The sequence below is a fragment of the Mytilus trossulus genome, chromosome 4, assembly GCF_036588685.1.
Source record: "Mytilus trossulus isolate FHL-02 chromosome 4, PNRI_Mtr1.1.1.hap1, whole genome shotgun sequence".
In the NCBI taxonomy this organism is placed as follows: Eukaryota; Metazoa; Mollusca; class Bivalvia; order Mytilida; family Mytilidae; genus Mytilus; species Mytilus trossulus.
In genome coordinates, this window is record NC_086376.1 from 76,756,463 (window position 1) to 76,783,333 (window position 26,871).

General features: G+C 32.2%; 1 protein-coding gene across 4 annotated transcripts; it reads right to left on the reverse strand.

Moving 5' to 3' along the window:
* Positions 1 to 25,194, reverse strand: LOC134715995 (E3 ubiquitin-protein ligase KCMF1-like). Of its 4 annotated transcripts, none has more exons than XM_063578647.1 (8): positions 25,011 to 25,194; positions 23,573 to 23,740; positions 10,984 to 11,123; positions 9,425 to 9,526; positions 8,188 to 8,450; positions 7,289 to 7,336; positions 6,726 to 6,869; positions 1 to 4,191 (listed from the first exon to the last, which is right to left on the reverse strand). In XM_063578647.1, exons 1-8 carry the CDS (start codon positions 25,024 to 25,026, stop codon positions 3,615 to 3,617), a joined length of 1,458 nt encoding a protein of 485 aa, XP_063434717.1. In that variant the 5' UTR covers positions 25,027 to 25,194; the 3' UTR covers positions 1 to 3,614. The 4 variants fall into 4 exon arrangements, with proteins under 4 accessions (XP_063434717.1, XP_063434716.1, XP_063434719.1 ...); XM_063578646.1 differs by lacking the exon at positions 25,011 to 25,194 and adding an exon at positions 24,719 to 24,981; XM_063578649.1 differs by lacking the exon at positions 7,289 to 7,336.
* Between the last annotated feature and the right edge of the window lie 1,677 nt (positions 25,195 to 26,871).

Genomic DNA, 26,871 nt, shown 5'->3' on the forward strand with positions numbered 1-26,871 from the left:
TAATCTGTATTATAATTTTAATTCCATTTCAAACAATTTATGAACATTCATCTTCCTCTCCTCTAACATTCAAACTTCTCCACGCTTATATCTATATCTGTTAATTCATTAAACAATGAGATAGGGTTTCTCCCTATCACAGTATATATACCATGTACACATATGATTCAAGTTTGTATCTTCTGTGTGAAGTTACAAGGAAAACTATCCATAAATATTTATATGATGTATGGAAGCTGAAGTATAGGCCACTTTCAACTGTATGCATGACATTATTTATATGAAAATTATTTATATGAAACACAGGCATTTTTTTTCACTTTGTTTTACTTTCACAGAAGAAAATGATGCTTTAATATCTTATATCTTCCAATTATTATCTTTTCTTTATAAAATCATTATCAAGGGCAAATCTGTTTATTCCACTCCAAATTGAGGTCTTAATGTTTCTATTAAATATCATTGGAATTGGATGTCACATAACAAACTGTTACCAATACATATAAGCATTAATATACATTGTATAAGTGGGAGAATAAAACACCATTTTTGTGTAAATAATCATGAAACTTGAAAATCAAATATTTTAACATCCTTATTCAGTCCAATGTAGCTTTTGGTTTTAGCTTTTACTGAAAAAAATATGTGACAAAATTTTGTTATAAAAAGAAGAACAAAGAAGAGTAAAAACGGAACTTCCAAAAACACTACTGGTGTTCATTTAACTTAAGTCCATGTAACTGGAAAACTAAATTGAGTCAGTCAGTAAAATCTTAAAAGAAAACAGCTGACAAAGTACAAAATATGTTCAATTCTGAACTAGGCCTATTTTTCAATAATATTCAACCAAAAAATTATACAGGATGTGTAAATCATTTCCTTAACATAATGATATAATATCACCTTAATTCTTTTCATAGGCTATTACCTTTTTTTTTTAAATTTCTCCTGAAGTTTGTTGTCTTGATGTGATGATGAAAGATGTGAAAATTTTGAATGGCAGACTAACATGGGAGGTAATCTGTCATAATATCACGTAACTTAACCAGGAAATGTACAAAATATGACACTGAATTTGTATGATTGACTAAAGCTATAAATAAACAAAACATTAAATATTGTGTTGACTTCCCCTTTAATGTAAGAAATATCCGATCAATCTTTACGTAAAAAAGTAGCCAATTTCTCCCTTTGATAGTATTTAAAAGACAAGACAGACCAGCTTCAACTTTATAAGTGTTTGTAACTTCTGATCTGTTCAAATATAAATTGGGTAAAATTATAGCAAACAAGTCTGACAACAGTAAACACTCTTTTTTAAAATTCAAATACTGTAAATTTAGATATAATTGTGAGGTTTTTATTATTGTGAATATTGCGACTAGGTGAGTATCGCAATAATAAGTACTTGTATTGTAAATATATGATTTCCCAATGCAATAATCAATTTTGCAATTTTGTCTTTTCTTCAAAATTCACAATAATTTCTGAATTTACAGTATCATACTCATAGCTTAATTTTAATGAAATTCTCAAATACCAATTCAAATCAGATTTTCATGAATAATAAAATACAACACTAATTTTTTGGTGGAAAGATCATTAAGATGCATGTTATTGTTTTAAATATATGACTTCACTCATTTTTTTACATTATGAAAATTGGCATAGTACAACCTGATGTATGATGACTTAGTTTGAAATAATTTATTTAAATGATTAGAACAATTACACCATGTATACTGAAATAATTGATCATAAATTTCAATGTAGAACTTTTAACTCAACAGTTTCCGTCATATTCTTCCGAGTTGAAGTGTTACTATATTTAGAAATAGTTAAAATATTTTTTTTTTATAACTCTCAAAAGGTTGGGAAAAGTTCATCCTATATATAGAAAAACAAATATAAATAGAAAAGGACAAAACACCAGTGTATGACAGCAAACAGAAAATAGATGTTAACATTGAAAAATATAATTGACAGAAAATTAACAATTTGCATTCCTCAGTTCTTATAATAAAGGATCATAAATAGATGCTTAAAGGGGCTAAATTGCACATATGGAAAAAAAATATGCTATTGAGAAGTTAACATAAAAATCAGGAAAAGCAAATTATTTACAAAATCCTCCAAGTTTCATCATATTGGCATTTTTGTACATAATTGTTTGATGTATACTATTTCTGTCATATTAAATCTATTATAATTTTCAAACTGCATAAAAAGCTATTGGAAATTGATTAACCAAATACTTATTCAAAACCTAGCTATTACTCTTGGAAATGTATGAAGAATTGCCTTTATTTTTTTATTTTACTCCCGATAGTGGGTATATTCTGAAATTCTAAACATTTAACCCTCATTAGTATATCTTAATTTATCATACTTTTCAATACACTAGGTATAAAAAACAACATCTCTTTATTTTTTATTTAAGATTTGAATACAATCTGTTTTTTGAATTTAAGAAAACTGGTTTATTCAAAAGACAAACAAAGGTTGCAAAAATTGCTAGCTTTTTGGTGAGATGAGTTCAATATCAGTTTTTACAGAAATTAAGAAAGTACCTCGTTTTCTTTTGACTTTTTCTATTTATAGTAAAAAATACCTCAGTATATGAGACAGTAATTCATATTGAGAGATTATGCTGTATTGTAGTATAAATAATATCCCAAAAAAGTCACTTTTCAACTAAATTTGCTGACAAAATTATCTATGAGCAAAGGCCTTACACAAACTCTGAAATCTTTTCTCTAAAACATACATAGTAACAAGGGAAGGTACTTTAAAATTTAGCAACTACCCATTTGAACAGGTAAATTTTACGTTCTCTTGACACTTTCACTGTACCAAAACACCTATATATAGCAGAGACTGTGTGTTTTCCTTGGTCCCATGTATGCTTTCATGAAACAGAATTTTGCCTTTTGTACATATGAAATTTATCTTACTTTTTAAATTAGTAAAGGGGGAGAAAAAAAAAGTGATTGCATCAAACCTTCTTATATAAGTGAAAATAGAAATTATAAAAGCAAATTTCAGATTAAAAAGGTTTGATTTTTGCACTGTAAAAATAATGAGCCCAACTCTTGCTATTAAATGTTCACTGTTTTCATGTTAAAATATTCCAACAGGAGATCTGCATTTGAAGTTTTTAGAATTATACTGTTTAAATATTGGTATGTAGATCTGACATAGAACATATGATTACTACAGAGATGTATATTACATTGTATTACATGTACATATATACTGTGTTTGCACTAAAGCTTCTTACAGGCAGTGAAGCTTATCTTGATTCCTAATTCACGTTCCCTGTCATCTGAAAGCACTTGAGAATACATACAAACTATAGCTTGACATCATATCACAGTAAACAAGAAATTTAGCACACCTCTGTAACATGTTTCAATTATTAGTTTAAAAAAAAATGAAATATACGTAAAGCTCATTTTTGAAATAAGCTGTCAATCATCTCAACCCTGTTGGTCTCTTTACTGGGCAATGAGACATTTTTTTATAACAAGACTGAAGCAAAATAAATATTCTAATAATAAGTGTGATCATCCATCTTTGGACTTCATTAATTAGTAAAACAATTACAACAATCTTCAGTGAGGAGGGGGCTCACGGTCAGAGGCTTTAGAAGTGGGAAGCTGCTTAAACATTGTTTTTTTAGCAGCTGCCGGATTCATCCGACTGTCTCTTGAACCAGGCCTTCCTGGTAGTGGTTGGGGATTGCTGGCACCAATCCCTGCACCAGCCATTTGGCCATGTTGATTAGATTGGGAAATATTTCCTCCGTACATGGGACCCGGTGGTGAGGCCATGGTACTGTGACGAATCCCACTGTTGTTAACAATACCTCCACCTCCACCAGACATACTGTGAGCTGGTCGAGTAGATGGTTGAACTTTCGGTACCGTAGATTGTTGACTTGGCTTTTCTGTCATAGAAGACTTGGAAGCCACTTCTTTAACTTGTCCACTAGTAGTCTTTTGAGGAGTAGGATTTAAAGGGGTTTCTATCACATTCTCTTGACTGTCTTTTGATCCTAAATCCTCCTCAGAAATCTTAAATTGTTCAGTCAATGCTGACAATAATAATTCTTGTATGAATAAACTTTTATCACTTCTTTCATCCTCATACTTTTTGTCTGAGTCCGTCCAACCCTGGGAATCAAAGCACCTGTAAAACAAGTTAAGATATACAAGCTGTAGGATCATAATAATTTCATAGTGAGAGATTTTTATTGTTGTGAGTAATAAGAAACATGTCATAAAATTAAGTCGCCTCAGTGTGTCACAGTCTCACTACATAGCAGAAAACTGAAGAACTGTAAAATAATGATCATTTCTGCATGTATAACAGGTTAATATACCTAACCATAATCTTCATCCCCAGTGAGACAAAAGGACATAGATATATAGATAATCTTTGTCTAAAAACTGTGGATTCATTTATTTTAGTGGGTACCAATTTTCATGGAAAGCAGAAAACGTGTCTTTTCATGGATATTTGATTTCGTGGTTTTGCCAAAGTCTGCATACAACATGAGGGCTATTCCAGAAAAAAAGGTATGGGGGGTTGGAAGGCATGTAGAATTAATAATACATCGGTGATGGGTATCAGAGCAACTTTTCACACTATAATGCACTATAATTCTCAATTACAATTGTATGGGTGGCCGGTGCTGACAAAAACTGCCTTCCAACCCCCCCTACATTTTTTCTGGAATAGCCCTGATACACAATGTGGTAATTCTTTGATCATTTTCTGTGAAAATGTGTATCCATATAATAATGTATCAACAAAAACATAACATTCCAACATGTATAACCAATATTGTATAATTTAACTGCTGACTCAGAGATGTGTTTTTGTGTTTGGTGCTTATAAGCTTTTTGTAAAAGTTTCATAATATCTGCTTGAGGCAATAAAAAGTTAGTGCTGAAACAGTAAATTCAGCTTCCTTTCTTTTCAAAAAGGGTCCAAACTCTAGAAGTGAAAGTAAGGCCACCTAGATTCCAAACTTGATCTGCGTTCAGTGATTAAAAACATTGTGTTCAAATACACATTTTTTCATGTCAGGGCCTTTTATAACAGACTATACAGTATATATTTCTCATTGTTGAAAGCCCTACAGTGATCTATATATGCTTACAGCAACATCATTTAAACTCTAGAAAATAGTTGTATCATTGTCAATCATACCAAATCCCCTGATTTTATACAAAAGCATGGGGAATAATTTAATATTTATTTTAAAAGATAGTATCTGTTGATTATGAAAAAAAGCATTTGCAAAAATTTCCTGAAATTCTATGGATGCTTGAAAAAATCCTAAAATGTTTCAACCATAGACAATTTCTTCATGTCAGATTAGTTTCAATTATTACAATGAAGAATGTATGTATATAACACCACCCAATTACAAATTTTATCTGTGTTTGTTTGGTTTGTGTAAAGTTTTATAACATTTGGTTGAGGCAAACTACAGTTAGTGATGAAATGTCAAATATACCAATTTTACCAATTTATAAAGGGACATTACTCAAGAACAGTGAAAGTGACACCACCTAAATTCAAAACCGATCTGTGTTTGGTGGTATTAACCCTTTCACCGATGGCTGCCCAGACAGAAGCTACTCTGAGACGATGGCTTCCCTTGCTACTATTACTCAAGTGGGAGATCTTCATAATAAATGTCAATAAAAACTTGTTTGTACTTATTTGTGTATTTATTTCATTCACTAACACCATGTTCACAGTTTTGTTCATGTTTTGATAATTCTTTCTTTATAAAATATTCAAATTTCCAATTTCGGCATATTTTGGGTGAAATTCTCAAAATTCTGCTTTTTAACCCCAAATCGTAATTTTTTAACCCAAAAGGGCAAAATTTTGAAAAATTTTATGAGGCTGTACAAATTCCTCACATTGAACAATGTCCATTCCAAATGTTTTGTACATAAAACGACGTATCATGTCTAAAAAGTATACTAGTTTGGCTTCAATTCTTCCATATTCTTTCAAAAAAAATGTTCCCTCATTTCAAATTCTCGTAAATTCCGTAAATTTCCTCTGATTTTGACACAGTTTTCAACAAACGGAACCGCCATGTTAACATTTTCATCCGGGTATTCATCAAAGAAAGATAACTCATGTTTGCACTGTTTTGAGCGGGAAACATAAAAGAGGTATTCCGATCCCGGTAAAACGGGACTCATTAGAGAAAGGGTTAATATATAGCATTATGTAATAGTTTTACTATGATTTGATCGAGGAAAACTTAAAATGGAATAGAGAAACTTATTTTGGAATGTACAGATGGACATGGTAATGATTAAAGCCCCTCAGCCACTGAAGGGGCATAATAAAAATTGTCTATGATTCCATTGAAAAGTGCATCTCTCCTGCCAAGCCTACACTATTTACAATTAAAGGCAAATGACCCTCCACTTATAACTAATTGTTATCAATATTGGAAACTAATTAAATGCTTATCATATTTGCTTTTTATTATTTAAAGCATGAAAAAAAATTAAAAAATTTCCATTTGTGTGAGGGGGCATAACTTTAGTACAGTTAAGATGACACCATCATAATACAAACTTCTGTATTTTATTGTAATAAGCATTGTGTTTAAGTTTCATAGCATTAGGTTGGCACTCTAGTCCTTTGTTTCATTGAAGAAAACTTTTTGTTAACAACATACAAACCTGGCTAGAAGAAAGGGAGAGTTGTTCTTTGCAGCACTGCTACTATTACTCTGACTTTCACCGCTGGCATTATTACTACTACCAGCAGCATTATTTTTATTTGTTTCTACTTGTCGTCTATTTGGTAATCGTTCTAACTGTTGTCTGAAAACACAATAATGATAACCAATAAGAATATGTAAGGTCACTGACAGATACATGTGCAATGAGAATGAGAGTAATCTACATGAAAGAAGCATCTAGTATAAGCTTTTTTACAATGTGCTTATCAAAATTATTACAACACCAAAAGGGTAGAATGTGTACTTTTATCATTTTCTTAAAAAAAAATCTGTAAACTTGTTGTCTTTCTAAATAAGAGTTAATACTAAAGTTAAGATTTGTTTGGTTTTATTAGGATACACAACATGTAGTTTGAAAATGATGTACACATGTATTTTTTCAGGATGTGCAAAGGAAGCCGATCTGTGTATCTGAAAGAGTTTTTGACTGTAAAGGAGGTATATAAATATTTTGTTGGAGGATATATATTTGACTGGGAAATGATCAGGAGTAATTCTTACCTGAAATTGAGCACTGTATTTGCATTCCACGATGTTTGGTTTGGATTCCTACAGAACCAGGGAAATGGTTATTAAAGTACATAATTAAAGACACATATTATCCTCCAACAAAAGGTTTGTGTGGTATAACAACATAAGGATGGAGGGAATTACAACAAAGAACATTTTAGAAAATGATGATATACATGATATATGATGAAAATAATTAAAAATATAGTATTACTGTTATCTTCACTTACTGACTTAGAGGACTTAACTGTTATTTACAATTAATCCTTACTCCGCTGTTCCAAAAAGCTAAAGGAAATGGGTCAAGATTTTTTGGAAAATCCCCCTTCCCCTCCGCTCTTATTGTCTATCAGTGGATAAAATGTACAAAATGTACCTGTCATGTATAAATTCATAAATATATACTTTTTCAAAAAGACCTTTTCTCTACATAATTGAATCATATTGGTTAATGTATTATACTATTTACCATATTTCTACAGAATTCAGACTTTTGAAAATGGATTTTGAGTGTTAAATAAATTTATTTTAACACAAACCTTTAGCTTTCTTTTTGGAACAACCCTTATTAAATTCTTTTTAAAATAGTAGTGATATACACGTTCTTGATGCCCTCATATTTCTTAATGCCTCAGGAATGCAAATACTTTAAATTAATAATTAGACAAAAATATTACAGCATTTAATTACTAAAAATATTACAGCATTTAATAACTAAAAATATTACAGCATTTCATTACTAAAAATATTACAGCACTTAATTAATATCAACCATCTTTCCTTTTTCAATAAGTCAGTTATATTGCTTAATATTGCAACACTAAAGTAAAGCTAGCATACAAAACCTAAAACAATCACTTTCTACAAACACAATGAGATAAATAACAAACCTGGTTGATTGCAGCTGCATTTCAAGCTGTTGTAGTTGTGATGATACACTTTGTGCTGCTGCTGCTCGGCTTCTCACACTCGACAGCTGCGATAATAATTCTGCTATTGGATCCATTGTTTCCCTACCCCCTGGTGAAAGCCCCGACAAAGCTGTGTTCCCCGAAAAATGCATGTTTGTTGTTCGTCTTGTTCTAGTACCCCCAACTGTTCCTCTTCCTGGATGTGGTATTCTTCTTACATGTCGAATTCCTGCTGGTTCATCGTGTCAAAGTTAAGGAACTTAACATGTTTGTATATTCAACATAAAAAGAAAATTATAAATAAGAAAATTCTTGTATTTTGATAACTCCTGCACCTGGTATTACATCTCTTAACCCTTTCACCAATACATGTAGCTACCCTGACAGGAGCTTCTTTGAGACAATGGCTTCCCCGACTAGAATGACTCAAGTGGGAGATCATCATAATAAATATCAATAAAAACTTGTTTGTCCTTATTTTATTCACTTACACCAAGTTAACAGGTTTTCTCTTCATAAAAAAAATCCAAAATCTAAAAAGAGACCAAATCAGGTAATAAATATATTGTCTGTAAAGTGTAAAGACAATCACCTGAACACCCTAATTGTTGTTTTAACAAACTATCAATTCATTGACCAAAACATACACATGGCTAATCATCTGATAACTTCTAAGAACAATCGAAATAACTAAGGAAGTAAAAGTTTACTACATGTATTCTTATCTTTACAAACTATTGGAAAAGCACTTAGAATAAAACTTCCTGATGATTCATTACTTTTATCACAAAATTAGCCATTTTGAAGTCTATTTAGGATTAAAAGGAATCACTTCAAGTTTCATTGAAGTTACTTTTGTAAACAAACATCAATTATCTATTGTGATTGGTATTAAAGTTAGAAAGACTGTTCCAAAGATTTAAGATGGGCAAAGAAACCGTTAATAATACGATGGGATACTTGAAACTTGGTGCACTATTGTGCAAATGAAATCATAAATCTGATTCTGTTTTGTCTCTGGTGATATCTTTGTTTTAAGTTGACCACCAGATAAATAGTTTTTTTTTAGTTTCTTGTGTGAGTGTTTCAGCGTTTCTTTATAGTTATTATTCAGATTGCATTATTTGTTCTCTGAACCAAATGGACGTCTCATTTTTTTTTATAAAATTAGTTTACATTAGTAGCACTGTCCTTTTTTATTGTACATAAAGGATATAAATTCTCTGGGTGTCCTATGTTGAAGACTTAAATGTTCCGAAAAGTCATCTGTCACGTAGTTAGGTTCTCCACCAGGCAAAGAAGCACATATTGGACATACCTGAAAATACAAAATAATATTATGAAATATTTAGAAAATATGAAATTATCAAGTTAACTAAATATAGTAGCAATGCATGGCTTCCAAAATGGTCAAACAAATAAACTATCCTGAACAAGTCCAGGGAATTGCATTCTCAAACAGTTGTGCTGAGCCCAAACTGGATATCAAACATAGGTTTACCATATGCATGTTAACATATAACTCAGAAATAACCTTTAAGGTTTTTTGTGATCTTTTTGACCTGACCTTCTTGATTTTCCTTCTGCAAGGGTCTGGAAGCGGTCATATTTGCCAGTCTTGTCCTAAACTAAAAGATCATGTTTTTGTCCTAAATGAGTAATTGGGATTTAGGTCATTGAAAATGAATGTTGGATTCCTAAACATGTGAAAATTATCAAGACCTGGCAGGCAGGAAAAACTTTTATTTCTACAGAGAATGTTGTATTAAACCTGTAATTAAGGTGGTACCCAACACTTTCGCTAAAATTAATTTGGCTAGTTTAATTTTCATAAAATTTTGACAATGTACTTACTTAGACCCTTTAACAAAAATATAAAAATTTCAAAAATTTTGAACCAACCGTTTTGTCAGAAAAATTACACTGGTTATATAGCAGTTTGACAAAAAAACAATTTTGATCATTGAGAAGCTTGATATCCCATTTACAACACAACGTAATTAAAACGTTTAGCTGACTTTGTATAGATTATCGGGTTTTCTACACATTGATATCGTAAAATATCAGCCGCGAGCCACAATGTGAACCTTTTTGGCGAGTGAGCGTAGCGAACGAGCTAAAAAGTTTCACATTGTGTCGAGCGGCTGATATTTTACGATATCTATACGTAGAAAACACGATTATCTGTTTATCGTTCTATTAATGGTCGTTTTTTCTCTCCCTAAGACAGTTTTACGCTTGACGAAAGCAAGCTTGATAACTTCTCCTCTCGCATTGTGACGTCGCTGATAATGCCTGGTCTCGTTTTGAAGTCTTGATACGTGAATTACTGAGCGACAGAGCAGGGTGATATAAGCGTAGGGAAGGACGATAAACTGAGTTATCTCCCTGTAGTGTTAGGTACCACCTTTCACATTCTTTATTGTTAATATCTATGTGAAACTGAATGAATGAGAATTGAGCAATGTTGAAACACTTTTAAGAGATTATCAGATTATTTTGAGAAGCATCATTGATAATTGTCAATAGAAACCAACACAACTATACTTTCAAATGACATTATTTTTCATCTGCAAAAAAAATATCCATTTCAAAACTCTTATTTACTGTCAGAACTATCATCTCTTTTAACACAACTATAAGAATTAAGTTATTCTCAGACTTAAATTATAAGATTTGATAATTTTTGATAAACCCTTTCTTAAAGGCTACTGTCATTCCACTATTAATTAAAATAAATTGTTTATACATGTTACATGTAATGTAAAACCTTACCACTTCTTGTGATGCTTCTACATGGTCTGAGGCAACATGTTCTTGTAAAGTTGCATCTGTAAAACCCATTTTACCACAGTAGGGACAAGTAAAGGCCTGTGGCTGATCAGAACTCATGGCTTCACCACCATAAAATAAATCTGAAGTATAACATACAACATGTATTTGCCAACTTCTTTTATTATATTTTCATAGCTCCAAGTTTACTTATATATTTAGGACAATTGTAAATGATTTAAAATAGTTCTACTTCATTTTGCACTTGATCAATAATGATCTGAGGTGTATGTAGGTCTTTATTGTCAGTCAGAGCTCTGATATAAACAAGTCAGAATAAACTGACTTCTTCAAGTCAGAAAATGTTTTGAAATTCTGACCTGTACGGGTCAATTTTTGTTTTGCGTAGTTTTCCATCGAGTCCGTCAAACCAGAAGTTATTTTGAATTTGCCGCCGATCTAAGACACATACGATCACGTGTTTTTTTGCGAGAGATCACGTGTTTGAGAGTCGTTGTTTTGGGAGTTTCTCGAACGAGAAGTTATTGAAAATATAGTGATTATTTACGTTTTTTTAGTGAAAATCTAGGTCAATGTGGTCATTTTCAGATGGTAATTCATATTACCTCCGTATTTTCATGGCCATTTTAATATTTTTTACGTGTAAAGAAGGTCTTTGCAAGTGATTTTGTTGCTGTTTCATGAAGGCGCGTGACCTGTAAATACGGACGCGTGGCCTTTGAGATGACCTGGTGTCTGACAATTCTGACTTGTTCAGGTCAGAAAATGTTGTTTTGATAATGAACTGTTATTTTCGGGAGACAACTCGTGTTGTCTTAAACAGTATTAACATTATTTACCAGTCAGTGCAATTTTAAAAGTGAAATTATTGCTTCAAGATGAACATCGTCACGTGATTTTTCTATTTTTAAACTCAATCATGAATTGACTTTTAAACCTTTCCGAGTTTGCGGCTTATTAAATATATTTGTTTTTTCGTTTCTACCAATGAGAAAAACGATCTTTTGAATATTGATATTCATGAAAATGAAATGAAAATCGGAATAATTTAAATAAAGGAAAAAGGAAGGGAGGGCTTAACTAAAGAACCAAATAATTTTTTAGTTTTATTTAAAAAATAAAAATGATTTTAACTTGAGAACATTAAAAGATTCACAAAACGGGTTTTCAGTTATGATTATGGAATATGATATTAAAAATAAATCAAATGAAATGTAGGGTGAGTCTCAAAGGGATAACCCCATCCCCTGTCATTTAACTTGTGAACAGTCGAGAATCCTGCCCCCTAAACTCAATTTGTTCTCTCTGTAAAGTATCATGAAATATACCAGGCAAGTCACACCACCCCTCCTGTGTGAAAACATGTAAATGGTCAAGACCCCCCCACAACTGTACCATATATACCCACAACTGTACCATATATATAAGTGTAAGTGACAACAAGACAAATCAAATGAAATAAAGATAAAGTCCCTTGGGGTCACCCTACTCCCTTATGTTTGTAAATTTGTAAGCGGTTGAGATCCCCACCCCTGAAGCCTATATATTATTATATGGGACAATACAACGAATCAAATAAAATAAAGGGAAAGTCCATGGGGGTCATCCCCATCCACCTTTCTGAAATGGTCTGGATCACCACCCCTTAACCGTAAAATATTCTTGTTCGTCATTTCAAGAAGATTTGAATGACATACAGGGTCAATCCCTAGAAGTTACCTACATGTATGCATATCACTTTACTAGACCAAACCAATTTTACTTGAACTTGCTCAATGTCAGGCGACCATGGGAATGACAAATTATTGGAGCTTTGTTTGAGAGACCTCCTAACAGCATCCTGTTACAATTATTTTTATTTTCTGAGAGACCACCTTTACATATTATATTGATGAGTGTTTCAGCAAACAACAGAATTGTCTATTCAGTATTATTTTCCTCTCACATGAATCACTTCTTATTACAGTGCTTATCCAGTGACCTTTGGGGTATCACATTTGCAAAGACCAAAACAGTTTACCAAATTGCAGTCAGATTTCTACTCCAACTAACTGATCAACTGGTAAAATATTTTAGCAGATTGCTCAAGTGAAATGTTGTTAGTATGAAGTGAGTGCTGTAAACTAAAAAGTTATACTTACCATCCAGATCCAGTCAGTTGATACCTTTGTCAAACATTTCTAACACAAATAATATCTTACTATAGTATGAGTCACTGAATAAAATGGTCTAATTTTAACATGGAAACTTCTATCATAAATAAATATTATAAATGAATAGTTCAAAACATTGTTTTGTAGGTGTATATTTAATAGCTTTGTCTTCTAAGATGAAGTTATTGTGCAATTGTGATTCGAATAACATTTTCTATACAAATTACTGATCTGCTGCCATTAAAGGGAAATAATTTATATTGAGTTTAAATGTACACATAAAATTTAATCAATGATAGGAGGCTTATGATTTTGCCTACAAAAGATTCATAAAAAAAAAATGAAAAGCAAAATTAGTATGAAGTTGAAGGGCATGTAGAACACAAATTACAAAGGTTTTGCAAAATACTGCTTATAAGTTATCGTGTGCTCCTTGGTAGACAATCCCTTATACTTTGAACAATTCAACATTTTGCGAAACAGCTGTTAATTGTCTTTCATCATTAAATAAGTTTCATTGTTCGTTTTAGAACAGAGGATAAAAGTTAAATAATAACAGAAATAATGTTACAAACAAATCAAATGGGGAAATTTGATATTTGTCAGACAGAACAAAATTTTGCTGATTATTTGTAATGTAAATTATTTCCCTTTATTGCCAGCAGATCAGTAATTTGTATACAAAATGTTATTCGAATCACAATTGCACAATAACTTCATCTTAGAAGACAAAGCTATAAAATATACACCTACAAAACAATGTTTTGAACTATTCATTTATAATATTTATTTATGATAGAAGATTCCATGTTAAAATTAGACCATTTTATTCAGTGACTCATACTATAGTAAGATATTATTTGTGTTAGAAATGATTGACAAAGGTATCAACTGACTGGATCTGGATGGTAAGTATAACATTTTATTTTACAGCACTCACTTCATACTAACAACATTTCACTTGAGCGATCTGCTAAAATATTTTACCAGTTGATCAGTTAGTTGGAGTAGAAATCTGACTGCAATTTGGTAATCTGTTTGGGTCTTTGCTAATGTGATACCCCAAAGGTCACTGGATAAGCACAGTAGTTACATGGCATATATGTTTTCCTATGAAGTTACCGTAAGCATCTATAATTCTTACCCCAGATGCATAGCCACATAAAGCATTAACCTTTTATTTAAAATATAGATAGTCTTTGTTTCTACAGAAGTGAGAAGAACATTGGAAGTCAGTATGTTCTGACTTATAAAAGTCTGAATGAAACGCGCGTCTGGCATACTAAATGACAATCCTGGTACTTTTGATAACTATTCTGACTTTAATTCAATAAGACTCAGAATGATCTGAAGATACTGACTTATTTTTAATGTTAAGAGTATTTTAGAATATGAATGCTCTTGTCATGATAGTACCATAAGAAATCCTGACAAGATTTTGTTCCCAAAAAATATATATTAAAAATAACAAGTGTACAATTGAACATAATTACAAAGTTATAAATGTTGCTAAAAAATCTATTTAAAAACACCCAATAGATAGTTATTTTTCAACTTTTACATGTATTTAAAAAACAGTGAAAATATTATGTATTATATGTACCGCTTCTTGAAGGACAACAAAGTCACCAAACTTAGTCTGATTTTCTGAGTATTTTCTCCTCAACAATTTTTTAAAACAGAACATAATTTGACCTATTTAAGTCAGTTTACAGAAGAAGAAAAAAATCCGATCAAACTAGGTTTCTTCATCTTAGCCCCCCCTTTTTTCTCCTTATCTGAATCTTCTACTGTTGAGTTAATTAATTGATATTTTTTTTTAAGAAACAATTCAGTCAAATGGTTTTTGGAATAATGTTTTTACAATCAAAAGTTTTATATGTTAACATAACAGAAAAAAAGTCATGAAAATACAAAAATAAAATAAATTTTTAAGATATTAATTTGATGAAATTTGTTAACAAAATACATTTGAATATAAAATATGCCAAATACATTTTTTTATAGTCCTCATTATTGTGACTTTAGGGGACCTTATTTTGTCAGTCTTTTATCTGGTTTCCCATACATTTTAAAATCAATATGAAAATCCTAGACTTAAAAGTTGAAATAAGTTTAGTTTTGACTGACTCTTTGAAGTCAGAACATAATTTGACCTGTGAAAGTCAGTTGACAGGAAAAAAATGTCCAATCAAAACTAGGTCTTCTTCCTTTAAGCCCCCTCCATATCTGAATCTGCTACTGTTGAGTTAATTAATTCATATTTTTTTTAAGAATCAATTCAGTCAAATGGTTTTTAAAATAATGTTTTTTTAAAACCAAAAGTTCCAAATCTTAATTTAACAGAAAAAAGTCATGAAAATACAGAAATAATACAATATTTTTTTTTAAAATAATTTGATGAAAATCTTTAGAAATCAAAATGCATTAGAATATTGAATATATCACATAAAAATGTTCCATCATTTTTAAATCAATATGAAAATCCTGGCCTTAAAAGTTGAAATTAGTTTAGTTTTGACAGACTCTTTGAAGTCAGAACATGATTTGACCTGATAAAGTCAGTTTACAGGGGGGAAAATCCAATTAAACTAGGTTTCTTCATCTTAGCATCCCCCTTTTTCTTTATCTGAATCTGCTACTGTTGATTTTAATTAATTGATAAATTTTTTTAAGAAACAATTCAGTCAAATGGTTTTTAGAATATTTTTTTTACAGCTATAAGTTCTATATGTAAAAAATTCACGAAAATGCAGAAATAGAATAAATTTTTAAGATATTAATTTGATATAATTTGTTAACAAAATACATTTAAATATAAAATATACCAAATACATTTTTTTATAGTCCTCATTATTGTGACTTTAGGGGACCTTATTTCGTCAGTCTTTTATCTGGTTTTCCATACATTTTAAAATCAATATGAAAATCCTAGACTTAAAAGTTGAAATAAGTTTAGTTTTGACTGACTCTTTGAAGTCAGAACATGAATTTGACCTGTAAAAGTCAGTTTACAGAGATAAATTAAATCCAATGAAAACTATGCCCCCCCCCCTCCCCCCCTTTTTCCCCTTATCTGAATCTTCTACTGTTGGGTTAATTAATTGATAGGTTTATTAGAAACGATTCAGTCAAATGGTTAAAAATAATTTATTTTACAACCAAAAGTTCCATGTGTTAACTTACCAGAAAAGAAAGGTCATGAAAATACAGAAATATAATAATAATTTCAAGATGATTTGATGAAATTTGTAAACAAAATATATTTGAATATAAAATATACCAAAGACATTTTTTTATAGTCCTTGTTATTGTGACTTTATTATTGGGTGTCTTTTATCTGATTTTCCAATACATTCTTAAATGCATATGACAATGCCAGACTAAAAAGTTGTACTAATAAGCTAAAGTGAAGTTTTTGACTGACTCTTTGAAGTCAGAACATAATTTGCAAATTATACATTTAAATATTGAATATGCAAAATAAACTTTTTTATAGTCCTCATTATTGAGCCGTATGGGGACCTTATTTCCTCTGTCTTTTATCTGGCTTTTCCGTACATTTTTAAATCAATATGAATAAAAAACTAGACTATAAAGTTGAAATAAGTTTAGTTGGGACTGACTCTTTGAAGTCAGAACACGATTTGACCTGTTAAAGTCAGTTGACAGGGAAAAAATGTCCAATCAAAACTAGGTCTTCTTTCTTTAAGCCCCCTCCATATCTGAATCTGCTACTGTAGAGTTAATTAATTCATTATTTTTTTCAATCTTATTAAAATAAGTTCTCATTACTTGCTCCTAGATTTTTTATATGTCCCACACGGCGACATATAAAAAATAGAGGAGCAAGTGATGAGAACTTATTTTAATAAGATTGAATTTTTTTTAAGAAACAATTCAGTCAAACGGTTTTTAAAATAATGTTTTTTTTTAAAGCCTAAAGTTCCAAATATATTAATTTAACAGAAAATAGTCATGAAAATACAGAAATATAATAAAATTTTTAAGATAATTTGAAGAAATTTGTTAACAAAATATATTTGAATTTTAAATACTAGTATACCATACACTTTTTTATAGTCCACATTTTTGTGACTTTATTATTGGGTGTCTTTTATCTGAGTTTCTTATACATTCTTAAATGCATATGACAATGCCAGACTAAAAAGTTGTACTAATAAGCTAAAGTGAAGTTTTCGACTGACTCTTTGAAGTCAGAACATAATTTGCAAATTATACATTTAAATATTGAATATGCAAAATAAACTTTTTTATAGTCCTAATTATTGAGCCGTATGGGGACCTTATTTCCTCTGTCTTTTATCTGGCTTTTCCGTACATTTTTAAATCAATATGAAAAAACTAGACTATAAAGTTGAAATAAGTTTAGTTGGGACTGACTCTTTGAAGTCAGAACACGATTTGACCTGTTAAAGTCAGTTGACAGGGAAAAAATGTCCAATCAAAACTAGGTCTTCTTTCTTTAAGCCCCCTCCATATCTGAATCTGCTACTGTAGAGTTAATTAATTCATTATTTTTTTCAATCTTATTAAAATAAGTTCTCATTACTTGCTCCTTGATTTTTTATATGTCGCTCACGGCGACATATAAAAAATAGAGGAGCAAGTGATGAGAACTTATTTTAATAAGATTGAATTTTTTTTAAGAAACAATTCAGTCAAACGGTTTTTAAAATAATGTTTTTTTTTAAAACCTAAAGTTCCAAATATATTAATTTAACAGAAAATAGTCATGAAAATACAGAAATATAATAAAATTTTTAAGATAATTTGAAGAAATTTGTTAACAAAATATATTTGAATTTTAAACACTAGTATACCATACACTTTTTTATAGTCCACATTTTTGTGACTTTATTATTGGGTGTCTTTTATCTGAGTTTCTTATACATTCTTGAATGCATATGACAATCCCAGACTTAAAGTTGCAATACTTAATTAAAGTATAGTATTTTACTGACTCCTTGAAGTCAGAACATAATGTGACTTGTTCAAGTCAGTTTGCACTTACAGGATTTACCTCAATGAAATATTAAGATATCAAAAATATACCAAATTATCTTTTATATAGTTCTTAAAATTGTGACTTAATATTTGTGATTTTTTTTCCTACTTGTATCCATACATTCTAACTATTACATCACAATCATGATAATGCCCGACTATTACAGAACTTTGCAAACCATTTAGTTTTTGACGGACTCTTTTAAGTCAGAACATGATTTGACCTGTTCAAGTCAGTTTGAAGAACAAAATTTCAAATCAAAGCTAAGTGATCTTCCTCTTAGTCTTAGCCTCCTTCTGAATCTGCCACTGTTGAGTTTATTTATTAATAAGTTTTTTAAGAAACAATTAAATCAAATGGTCATTTATCTTAGAGGATCTTGCATGTAGTTTACGTGTCTTTTATCTGACTCTTCCATACATAACATTAATATCATACATGTATGGCAATGCCTGACTTAAAAAAATCAAAATTTCCATAAACCTAGCTTTTGACTGATTTTTTTAAGTAAGAACATGATTTGACCTGTTTAAGTCAATTTGTCTGAACATGCCCATTTGACCTGTTAAAGTCAATTTGCCTGAAAATGATTTGACCTGTTATAGTCAGATTGCAGAACAAATTTTCAAATCAATGATAGGTGTACAATATTAATGAGTTCCTTTAAGCCCTGCTTCTGAATCTGCGAATTTATTATTTGATAAATGTTTAGAAACAATTTAGTCAAATGGTTATTTATTTAAGGGGATCTTAAGATACATTTCCTATATTCTGACGTTCCCATACTTTCATTTAATATCATATGTCAGTGCCCCACTCTAAAAATTGCAATACAATTAGTTTTGGACTGACTGTTAAAAGTCAAAACATGATTTGACTTGTTTAAAAGAAAATGCATTTAAATATTGAATACACCAAATATTTTTTTTATAGTCCTCATTGTGACTTGAGGGGACCTTATTTCCTCTGTGCTATATCTGGCTTTCCAATACATTTTTAAATCAATATGACAGAACTAGACTTGGTTGAAATAAGTTTAGTTTTGACTGACTTTTTTAAGTCAGAACATAGTGTGACTTGTTTGAGTCAGTTAGCACAGCAGTATTTACCTCAATGAAATATTAAAATAATAAATGTTTTGCTCTTGATAAATTTAGCTAAAGTCGATGAGAATAGATCCTTTATTTTTTCCTTGGAAGATTGAAGGTATTGTCATGGTACTAGTAAATGTATCCAATATTGTATTTTGTAAATCTTTTGATATTGACAGAAAATTGTATGATCCATTTTTTCTCCCCTGGTTTTTGTTTGTATTTTGAAATGATTGAATTTAATGAGATAAATATTTCATGTTAAGATTCTGGAAAGAAGAAGGTTTGATGAGCCCCACTTTTTAAACTCTTTGATTGGAAACAAGTAATCACTATATTTTTATGGAGATTGATAACAAAGTGGTAGTAATGACTGCTTCAAGTCAGAACAAAAAATGACCTCTCTAAGTCAAAATGCATCAAAAAGGGACATAAATCTAATTAGAATATGACGATATTAAGTCACAATATTTTGTGCAAAAGCTGACCTGTGGAAGTCATTTTATGATAAATTAAAGTCTGACATAAACTGACCTGTACAAGTCATATTCTGTTGAGTGCAAGAAGGGAGACAACACTTACATCAAATTATATCTGACCTATGGAAGTCATTTTATTCTGACTTGTTTATGTCAGAGCTCTGACTGATTGTAGAAAGATTCAAAATAAACAAGAATATACATGATATATGTGTCCATTGAACACATTGCCCAGCTATCACGTTTTTGTGTTCCCTATCAATTTTCCAGAATCCAAATAATTCGTAGCTTTAGATACATGTAACTTTTTGTTTTAAATTGTATTGAGTTGCTGTAAATGATAGTTAGGCCAAATAGAATAGTATGTGTGGTTCCAGTTAGGATAGGTACATGTAGGTAGGGATTTTTTTTTATTTTATGGGTGTTTTTTTACATTGAGTCTATGGGAGTAACATTCTGACTTTAACAGTGCTTAATAAAACTAGAGGCTCTCAAGAGCCTGTATCGCTCACCTGATTCTACTTGGGTTTTTGAAATCATATAAAAAAATATAAAATTTGGCTAAAAGTGACAACACAACCTCATTTATAAGAAAAGGAACATGTTTAATTTCATTCAAAAGTCCCCCACTGGCGGCCATCTTGGATGACGGATCGGCTACAAAGTAACAACACTTGGTCAGCATCCCATAAGGAACATTCATGCTATGTTTGGTTTTATTCCATTCAGTGGTTCTCTAAAAGAAGTCATTTGTATGCATTTCCCATAGGGTCCTATGTTAAACTAAGTTCCCTGCTGGCGGCCATCTTGGATGATGGATCAGCTACAAAGTAACAACACTTGGTCAGCACCTCATAAGGAACATTCATGCAATGTTTGGTTTTATTCCATTCAGTGGTTCTCTAAAAGAAGTCATTTGTATGCATTTCCTTATAGGGTCCTATGTTAAACTAAGTCCCCCGCTGGCGGCAATCTTGGATAATGGATCGGCTACAAAGTAACAACACTTGGTCAGCACCATATTAGGAACATTCATGCCATGTTTGATTTCATTCCATTCAGTGGTTCTCTAAAAGAAGTCATTTGTATGCATTTCCCATAGGGTCCTATGTTAAACTAAGTCCCACGCTGGCGGCCATCTTGGATGATGGATCAGCTACAAAGTAACAACACTTGGTCAGCACCACATAAGGAACATTCATGCCATGTTTGGTTTCATTCCATTCAGTGGTTCACTAGAAGAAGTGATTTGTATGCATTTCCAATAGGGTCCTATGTTAAACTAAGTCCCCCGCTGGCTGCCTTCTTGGATAATGGATCAGCTACAAAGTAACAACACTTGGTCAGCACTCCATAAGGAACATTCATGCTATGTTTGGTTTCATTCCATTTAGTGGTTCTCTAGAAGAAGTCATTTGTATGCATTTCCCATAGGGTCCTATGTTAAACTAAGTCCCCCGTTGGCGGCCATCTTGGATGATGGATCGGCTAAAAAGTAACAACACTTGGTCAGCATCCCATAAGGAACATTCATGCTATGTTTGGTTTTATTCCATTCAGTGGTTCTCTAAAAGAAGTCATTTGTATGCATTTCCCATAGGGTCCTATGTTAAACTAAGTCCCCGGCTGGCGGCTATCTTGGATGATGGATCAGCAACAAAGTAACAACACTTGGTCAGCACCTCATAAGGAACATTCATGCCATGTTTGGTTTCATTCCATTCAGTGGTTCTCTAAAAGAAGTCATTTGTATGCATTTCCCATAGGGTCCTATGTTAAACTAAGTCCCCCGCTGGCGGCCATCTTGGATGATGGATCGGCTACAAAGTAACAACACTTGGTCAGCACCCCATAAGGAACATTCATGCTATGTTTGGTTTTATTCCATTCAGTGGTTCTCTAAAAGAAGTCATTTGTATGCATTTCCCATAGGGTCCTGTGTTAAACTAAGTCCCCTGCTGGCGGCCATCTTTGATGATGGATCGGCTACAAAGTAACAACACTTGGTCAGCACCACATAAGGAACATTCATGCCATGTTTGGTTTCATTCCATTCAGTGGTTCACTAAAAGAAGTCATTTGTATGCATTTCCAATAGGGTGCTATGTTAAACTAAGTCCCCGCTGGTGGCCATCTTGGATAATGGATCGGCTACAAAGTAACAACACTTGGTCAGCACCCCATAAGGAACATTCATGCTATGTTTGGTTTTATTCCATTCAGTGGTTCTCTAAAAGAAGTCATTTGTATGCATTTCCCATAGGGTCCTGTGTTAAACTAAGTCCCCTGCTGGCGGCCATCTTTGATGATGGATTGGCTACAAAGTAACAACACTTGGTCAGCACCCCATTAGGATAATTCATGCTATGTTTGGTTTTATTCCATTCAGTGGTTCTCTAAAAGAAGTCATTTGTATGCATTTCCCATAGGGTCCTATGTTAAACTAAGTCCCCGGCTGGCGGCCATCTTGGATGATGGATCGGCAACAAAGTAACAACACTTGGTCAGCACCTCATAAGGAACATTCATGCCATGTTTGGTTTCATTCCATTCAGTGGTTCTCTAAAAGAAGTCATTTGTATGCATTTCCCATAGGGTCCTATGTTAAACTAAGTCCCCCGCTGGCGGCCATCTTGGATGATGGATCGGCTACAAAGTAACAACACTTGGTCAGCACCCCATAAGGAACATTCATGCTATGTTTGGTTTTATTCCATTCAGTGGTTCTCTAAAAGAAGTCATTTGTATGCATTTCCCATAGGGTCCTGTGTTAAACTAAGTCCCCTGCTGGCGGCCATCTTTGATGATGGATCGGCTACAAAGTAACAACACTTGGTCAGCACCACATAAGGAACATTCATGCCATGTTTGGTTTCATTCCATTCAGTGGTTCACTAAAAGAAGTCATTTGTATGCATTTCCAATAGGGTGCTATGTTAAACTAAGTCCCCGCTGGTGGCCATCTTGGATAATGGATCGGCTACAAAGTAACAACACTTGGTCAGCACCCCATAAGGAACATTCATGCTATGTTTGGTTTTATTCCATTCAGTGGTTCTCTAAAAGAAGTCATTTGTATGCATTTCCCATAGGGTCCTGTGTTAAACTAAGTCCCCTGCTGGCGGCCATCTTTGATGATGGATTGGCTACAAAGTAACAACACTTGGTCAGCACCCCATTAGGATAATTCATGCTATGTTTGGTTTTATTCCATTCAGTGGTTCTCTAAAAGAAGTCATTTGTATGCATTTCCCATAGGGTCCTATGTTAAACTAAGTCCCCGGCTGGCGGCCATCTTGGATGATGGATCGGCAACAAAGTAACAACACTTGGTCAGCACCTCATAAGGAACATTCATGCCATGTTTGGTTTCATTCCATTCAATGGTTCTCTAAAAGAAGTCATTTGTATGCATTTCCCATAGTGTCCTATGTTAAACTAAGTCCCCCGCTGGCGGCCATCTTGGATGATGGATCGGCTACAAAGTAACAACACTTGGTCAGCACCTCATAAGGAACATTCATGCCATGTTTGGTTCCATTCCATTCAGTGGTTCTCTAGAAGAAGTTCAAAATGTAAATTGTTAACGACGACAACGACGGTTGACGACGACGACGGACGACGGACGCCAAGTGGTGAGAAAAGCTCACTTGGCCCTTCGGGCCAGGTGAGCTAAAAAATGACAATAACATCTTTGGGGTAGGCTAATTTCAAGACGAAAAAGTAGGGAAGGTAGGGTCACTGGAACCACACATTTAATTTTATTTAGCCTGATCCTTTATTTCTCATTGTCTACATTTATAAACAATTATTTCTTACCAAAATCATTTCTTGTAAGTATACACTGCATTGGGTGATCTGCAGTGTGTCTTGATGTTGTGGCTCCAGATTCATAACATGTAGAACACAGGTCATAGTCGTAACAAATCAAACACTTGTATCTCCTCCCTTTAAAGTTCCCTTTCAAACAGGAATCACAGCTTACACCTGAAAATCATAGAAAGTTAAAATACATAAATATAGCATCTTACTTAATAATTAAATAAATCAATAGTAATAATAATTTACAGGATCTATATTACCCAAAATAAATTTCTGTTTTAGCGTGTGAATGACAATAAACAATTAAAAGCAGATTTGTCTATGGTATGACGGATAGCTATGAACTAAATGTATCAAGATAATTAAAATATCTAAGAAAATAAATTGATTTAATTTATGATTAATCATGTACACTTGAAAATAAATCTATGGCAATTTCAAGTAAGAAACGAAGTTTGGTTGAGGTTTTGTAATGTTTTCTTTACATTCAAATGTTAGAGCTGCAATTTGATATCCAACAGCCCCAGTATGTCCTAAACATGAGGCCTCTCATTCTCAATCTGTATCACTCACCTGATCATGCTGATAGAAATATATTTTTAGTATTTTTTCACTGTTTATCCTATTATTCTGATGAATACATCTCTAAAGGTACTGCAACTTTTACTTGTATTAATGTACTGTAATCTCCAACAAATTCTGTTGCCAAGTCAAAAATTATTCTTTTTAAGTGTGTTTTAATTTTACTGCCAAGACTAATCTAATTCTGTGGTCCTCAGACATTATTTCACAGGTTTTAAATGCATAATGTGATAAATGAGAGGATTTGGGAAAAACTTCCTTTCGACTTCTCATTTGCCATTTTTGCTGGATTTTTTTTTAAATGAACCATTCTTTTTACATTTGATTTTTTAAAATAAAAATTAAGGACTTTTAAGGAACATACTAATTGACCATCATCATAAGTTATATATTTATGACTAGGATTCAGATATGAATGAATGTTAGTCCTCCCTCTTTATTTCTTGTGGAGATAAACACAATCATATCTAAAATTGTGAAGAGTTGATATCTAAGAGTCTTGGTTTGGATTAAGTTTTAATTTATGGTAATTTTCCAGTACATATTTCTACCACGTATTACCATTTGAGATGGAGAGATTGTCCCTCTCATTTGTAGCCCACAAAAAGTTCATCTTATGCAAGCAATAATGTCTTGAGAGTGAAGTGAAAACAACTTCCTGGAAACTGTCTCGTGCTGACAACGAAAACTGCTATCTGTCAATACCCAACATACAAATCATACACTGAATCATGAAGTGCAACAGTGAAAATATTACTCTCAATGGTACTATTTCTTATCAGAAAGATGACAGTTTTTTATATTACGCTGAATATTATTGGTGGCCATTTTGTCGACAAATTTATGAACTCACCCTCATGCCTCGACATTTCGGAAATAAAGCTTTTATCTTAAAGAAAAGATATCCTGCTAAAGGTATAGATAAAGAAGGATTTACTGTCAATTCTTCTGGCATGTAAATTTGCGTATGTTAAAGATTAATTTAGGAAAATCCAAGGTTACATTCTTGGCAAATGGGAACCATGATGACGTCACGTAATTTCACGGGAAGAAATTTAGAAATACGAGAGTTTTCTAAAAGATTTTTTTTTTAAATTTCACACCATTAACGAATAACAAAATATTGTTTAATCGTGCTCTATATATTTAAATAACATTAAATATTTTTTCAGAATTATTCACAGTACAGTTCAACTAAAATATCAAAATAAATAACATATAACTAAAACAGCAACGGACGTTATAAAACACCTGTACTTTAGTTTATGTAGATTTCTACTACGTTTGTCTTTTACTTTGAAAGTTGTAATACAAAGTAATAAATAAATAAAAAATAGTATAATTCGAAGTTCGATATTCAGTGCAGGTGAATTTCTACCCAACTCCGTCTCTCAGTGTCACAGGCACTTGTTTCAGAATCCTTGCTTATCATGCCATGCGGGGAAAGTCGACTATCCGTATAATTTATGTTCATATGAATTGGATAGAAACATGCCTTTGCTCTCTCTGTTAAAACTTATTCGGGTATTTTCTTTACAAAAACTCAATCGAAATATTTTTTTTAACTTATCAAACACCTGTTATTCATTGCGCAAAGAAGAGCTATTCTGAAATCATGCACTGTTATTTTATTAATATTTCAGTAGACAACGACGTATATCTCTTGTTGTACTTTGAGCTGGTAACAGGAGGTAGCCTTTGAGAGAATACTTAAAAGGGGAAAACAGGTGTATGGCACGCCTGAACCACTTTTATTAATTAATCTTAGATTATCTCAGATAAATTAGGTTTATCTGAGATAATCCCGGTTTATCTCAGATAAATTAGGTTTATCTGAGATAATCCCGGTTTATCTCAGATAAACTAAGATTATCTCAGCTTAATTCAAATTCGAAAAAATCCTAGTTTATCTCAGATAATACAGAAAATTCATTATCTGGAGAAAATCCCGGTTTATTTTAAAATATTAATAAAAGCTAGGTTTATCTGAACGATTTTCAGATAATCCTAATTTATCTCCAGATAATTGATTATCTGAATTTCAGATAATTCATTATCTTATTTTCCAGATAATTTAGTTTTAAATATATACCAAAGAACAATGTAACGAGTGTTCTGATTGGACGACAATCTTTTGCCAGATTATATTTAAAAAATAACGTCAGATAATTCATTATCTCATTTTCCAGATAATTCAATTTTTACGGATTCTAAATATACCAAAGAACAATGTAACGAGTGTTATAATTGGACTACAATCGTTTGCAAGATTTGATGATGTATGGGTTTTTCTGTCCGACTATCCTGTTTGGGTATTGCGGACTTTCTACTTAGTGTCTGGTTCTGTTGACCGTTTTGCCTTTACTTTACTTCTAGGTGTGTGATAAGGCGTATCTGGCCGTTCTAGGATCAAAAGAGCTGATGTAACTGCCTCTGGAGATGGCATCACTAGTGGCGATGTGTGAGGTGGTGTTGTCCGGAGCAACTTGGGATCGTCTAGGTCGAATCCCTCGTCATAGTCGATCCGGCATCGCTTGCCTCTGTCTTTGGTTGGCTGGAGGTAGTATTGGCGATGGCATGCCTTCCTGGGGTTGTACGGACTGATGACAGTGTCCGTCTTGATGCAAATGCCCTCAGGTTCCCCTTGATACTTTGTGGGTACTATCTCCCTGCTTCCATCTCTAGCTGTTGTGGCTTCTGTTTGTTGGTTCTGG

Coding starts and splice junctions, on each gene's coding strand:
- LOC134715995 (XM_063578646.1), bottom strand. CDS start 24,770: ATGAACTTTTTGTGGGCTACAAATGAGAGGGACAATCTCTCCATCTCA. Junction 11,124..23,572: donor ACTTACAAGAAATGATTTTG/GTAAGAAATAAT, acceptor GTTATACTTCAG/ATTTATTTTATGGTGGTGAA. Junction 7,337..8,187: donor ATGCAGCTGCAATCAACCAG/GTTTGTTATTTA, acceptor CTGGTTCTGTAG/GAATCCAAACCAAACATCGT.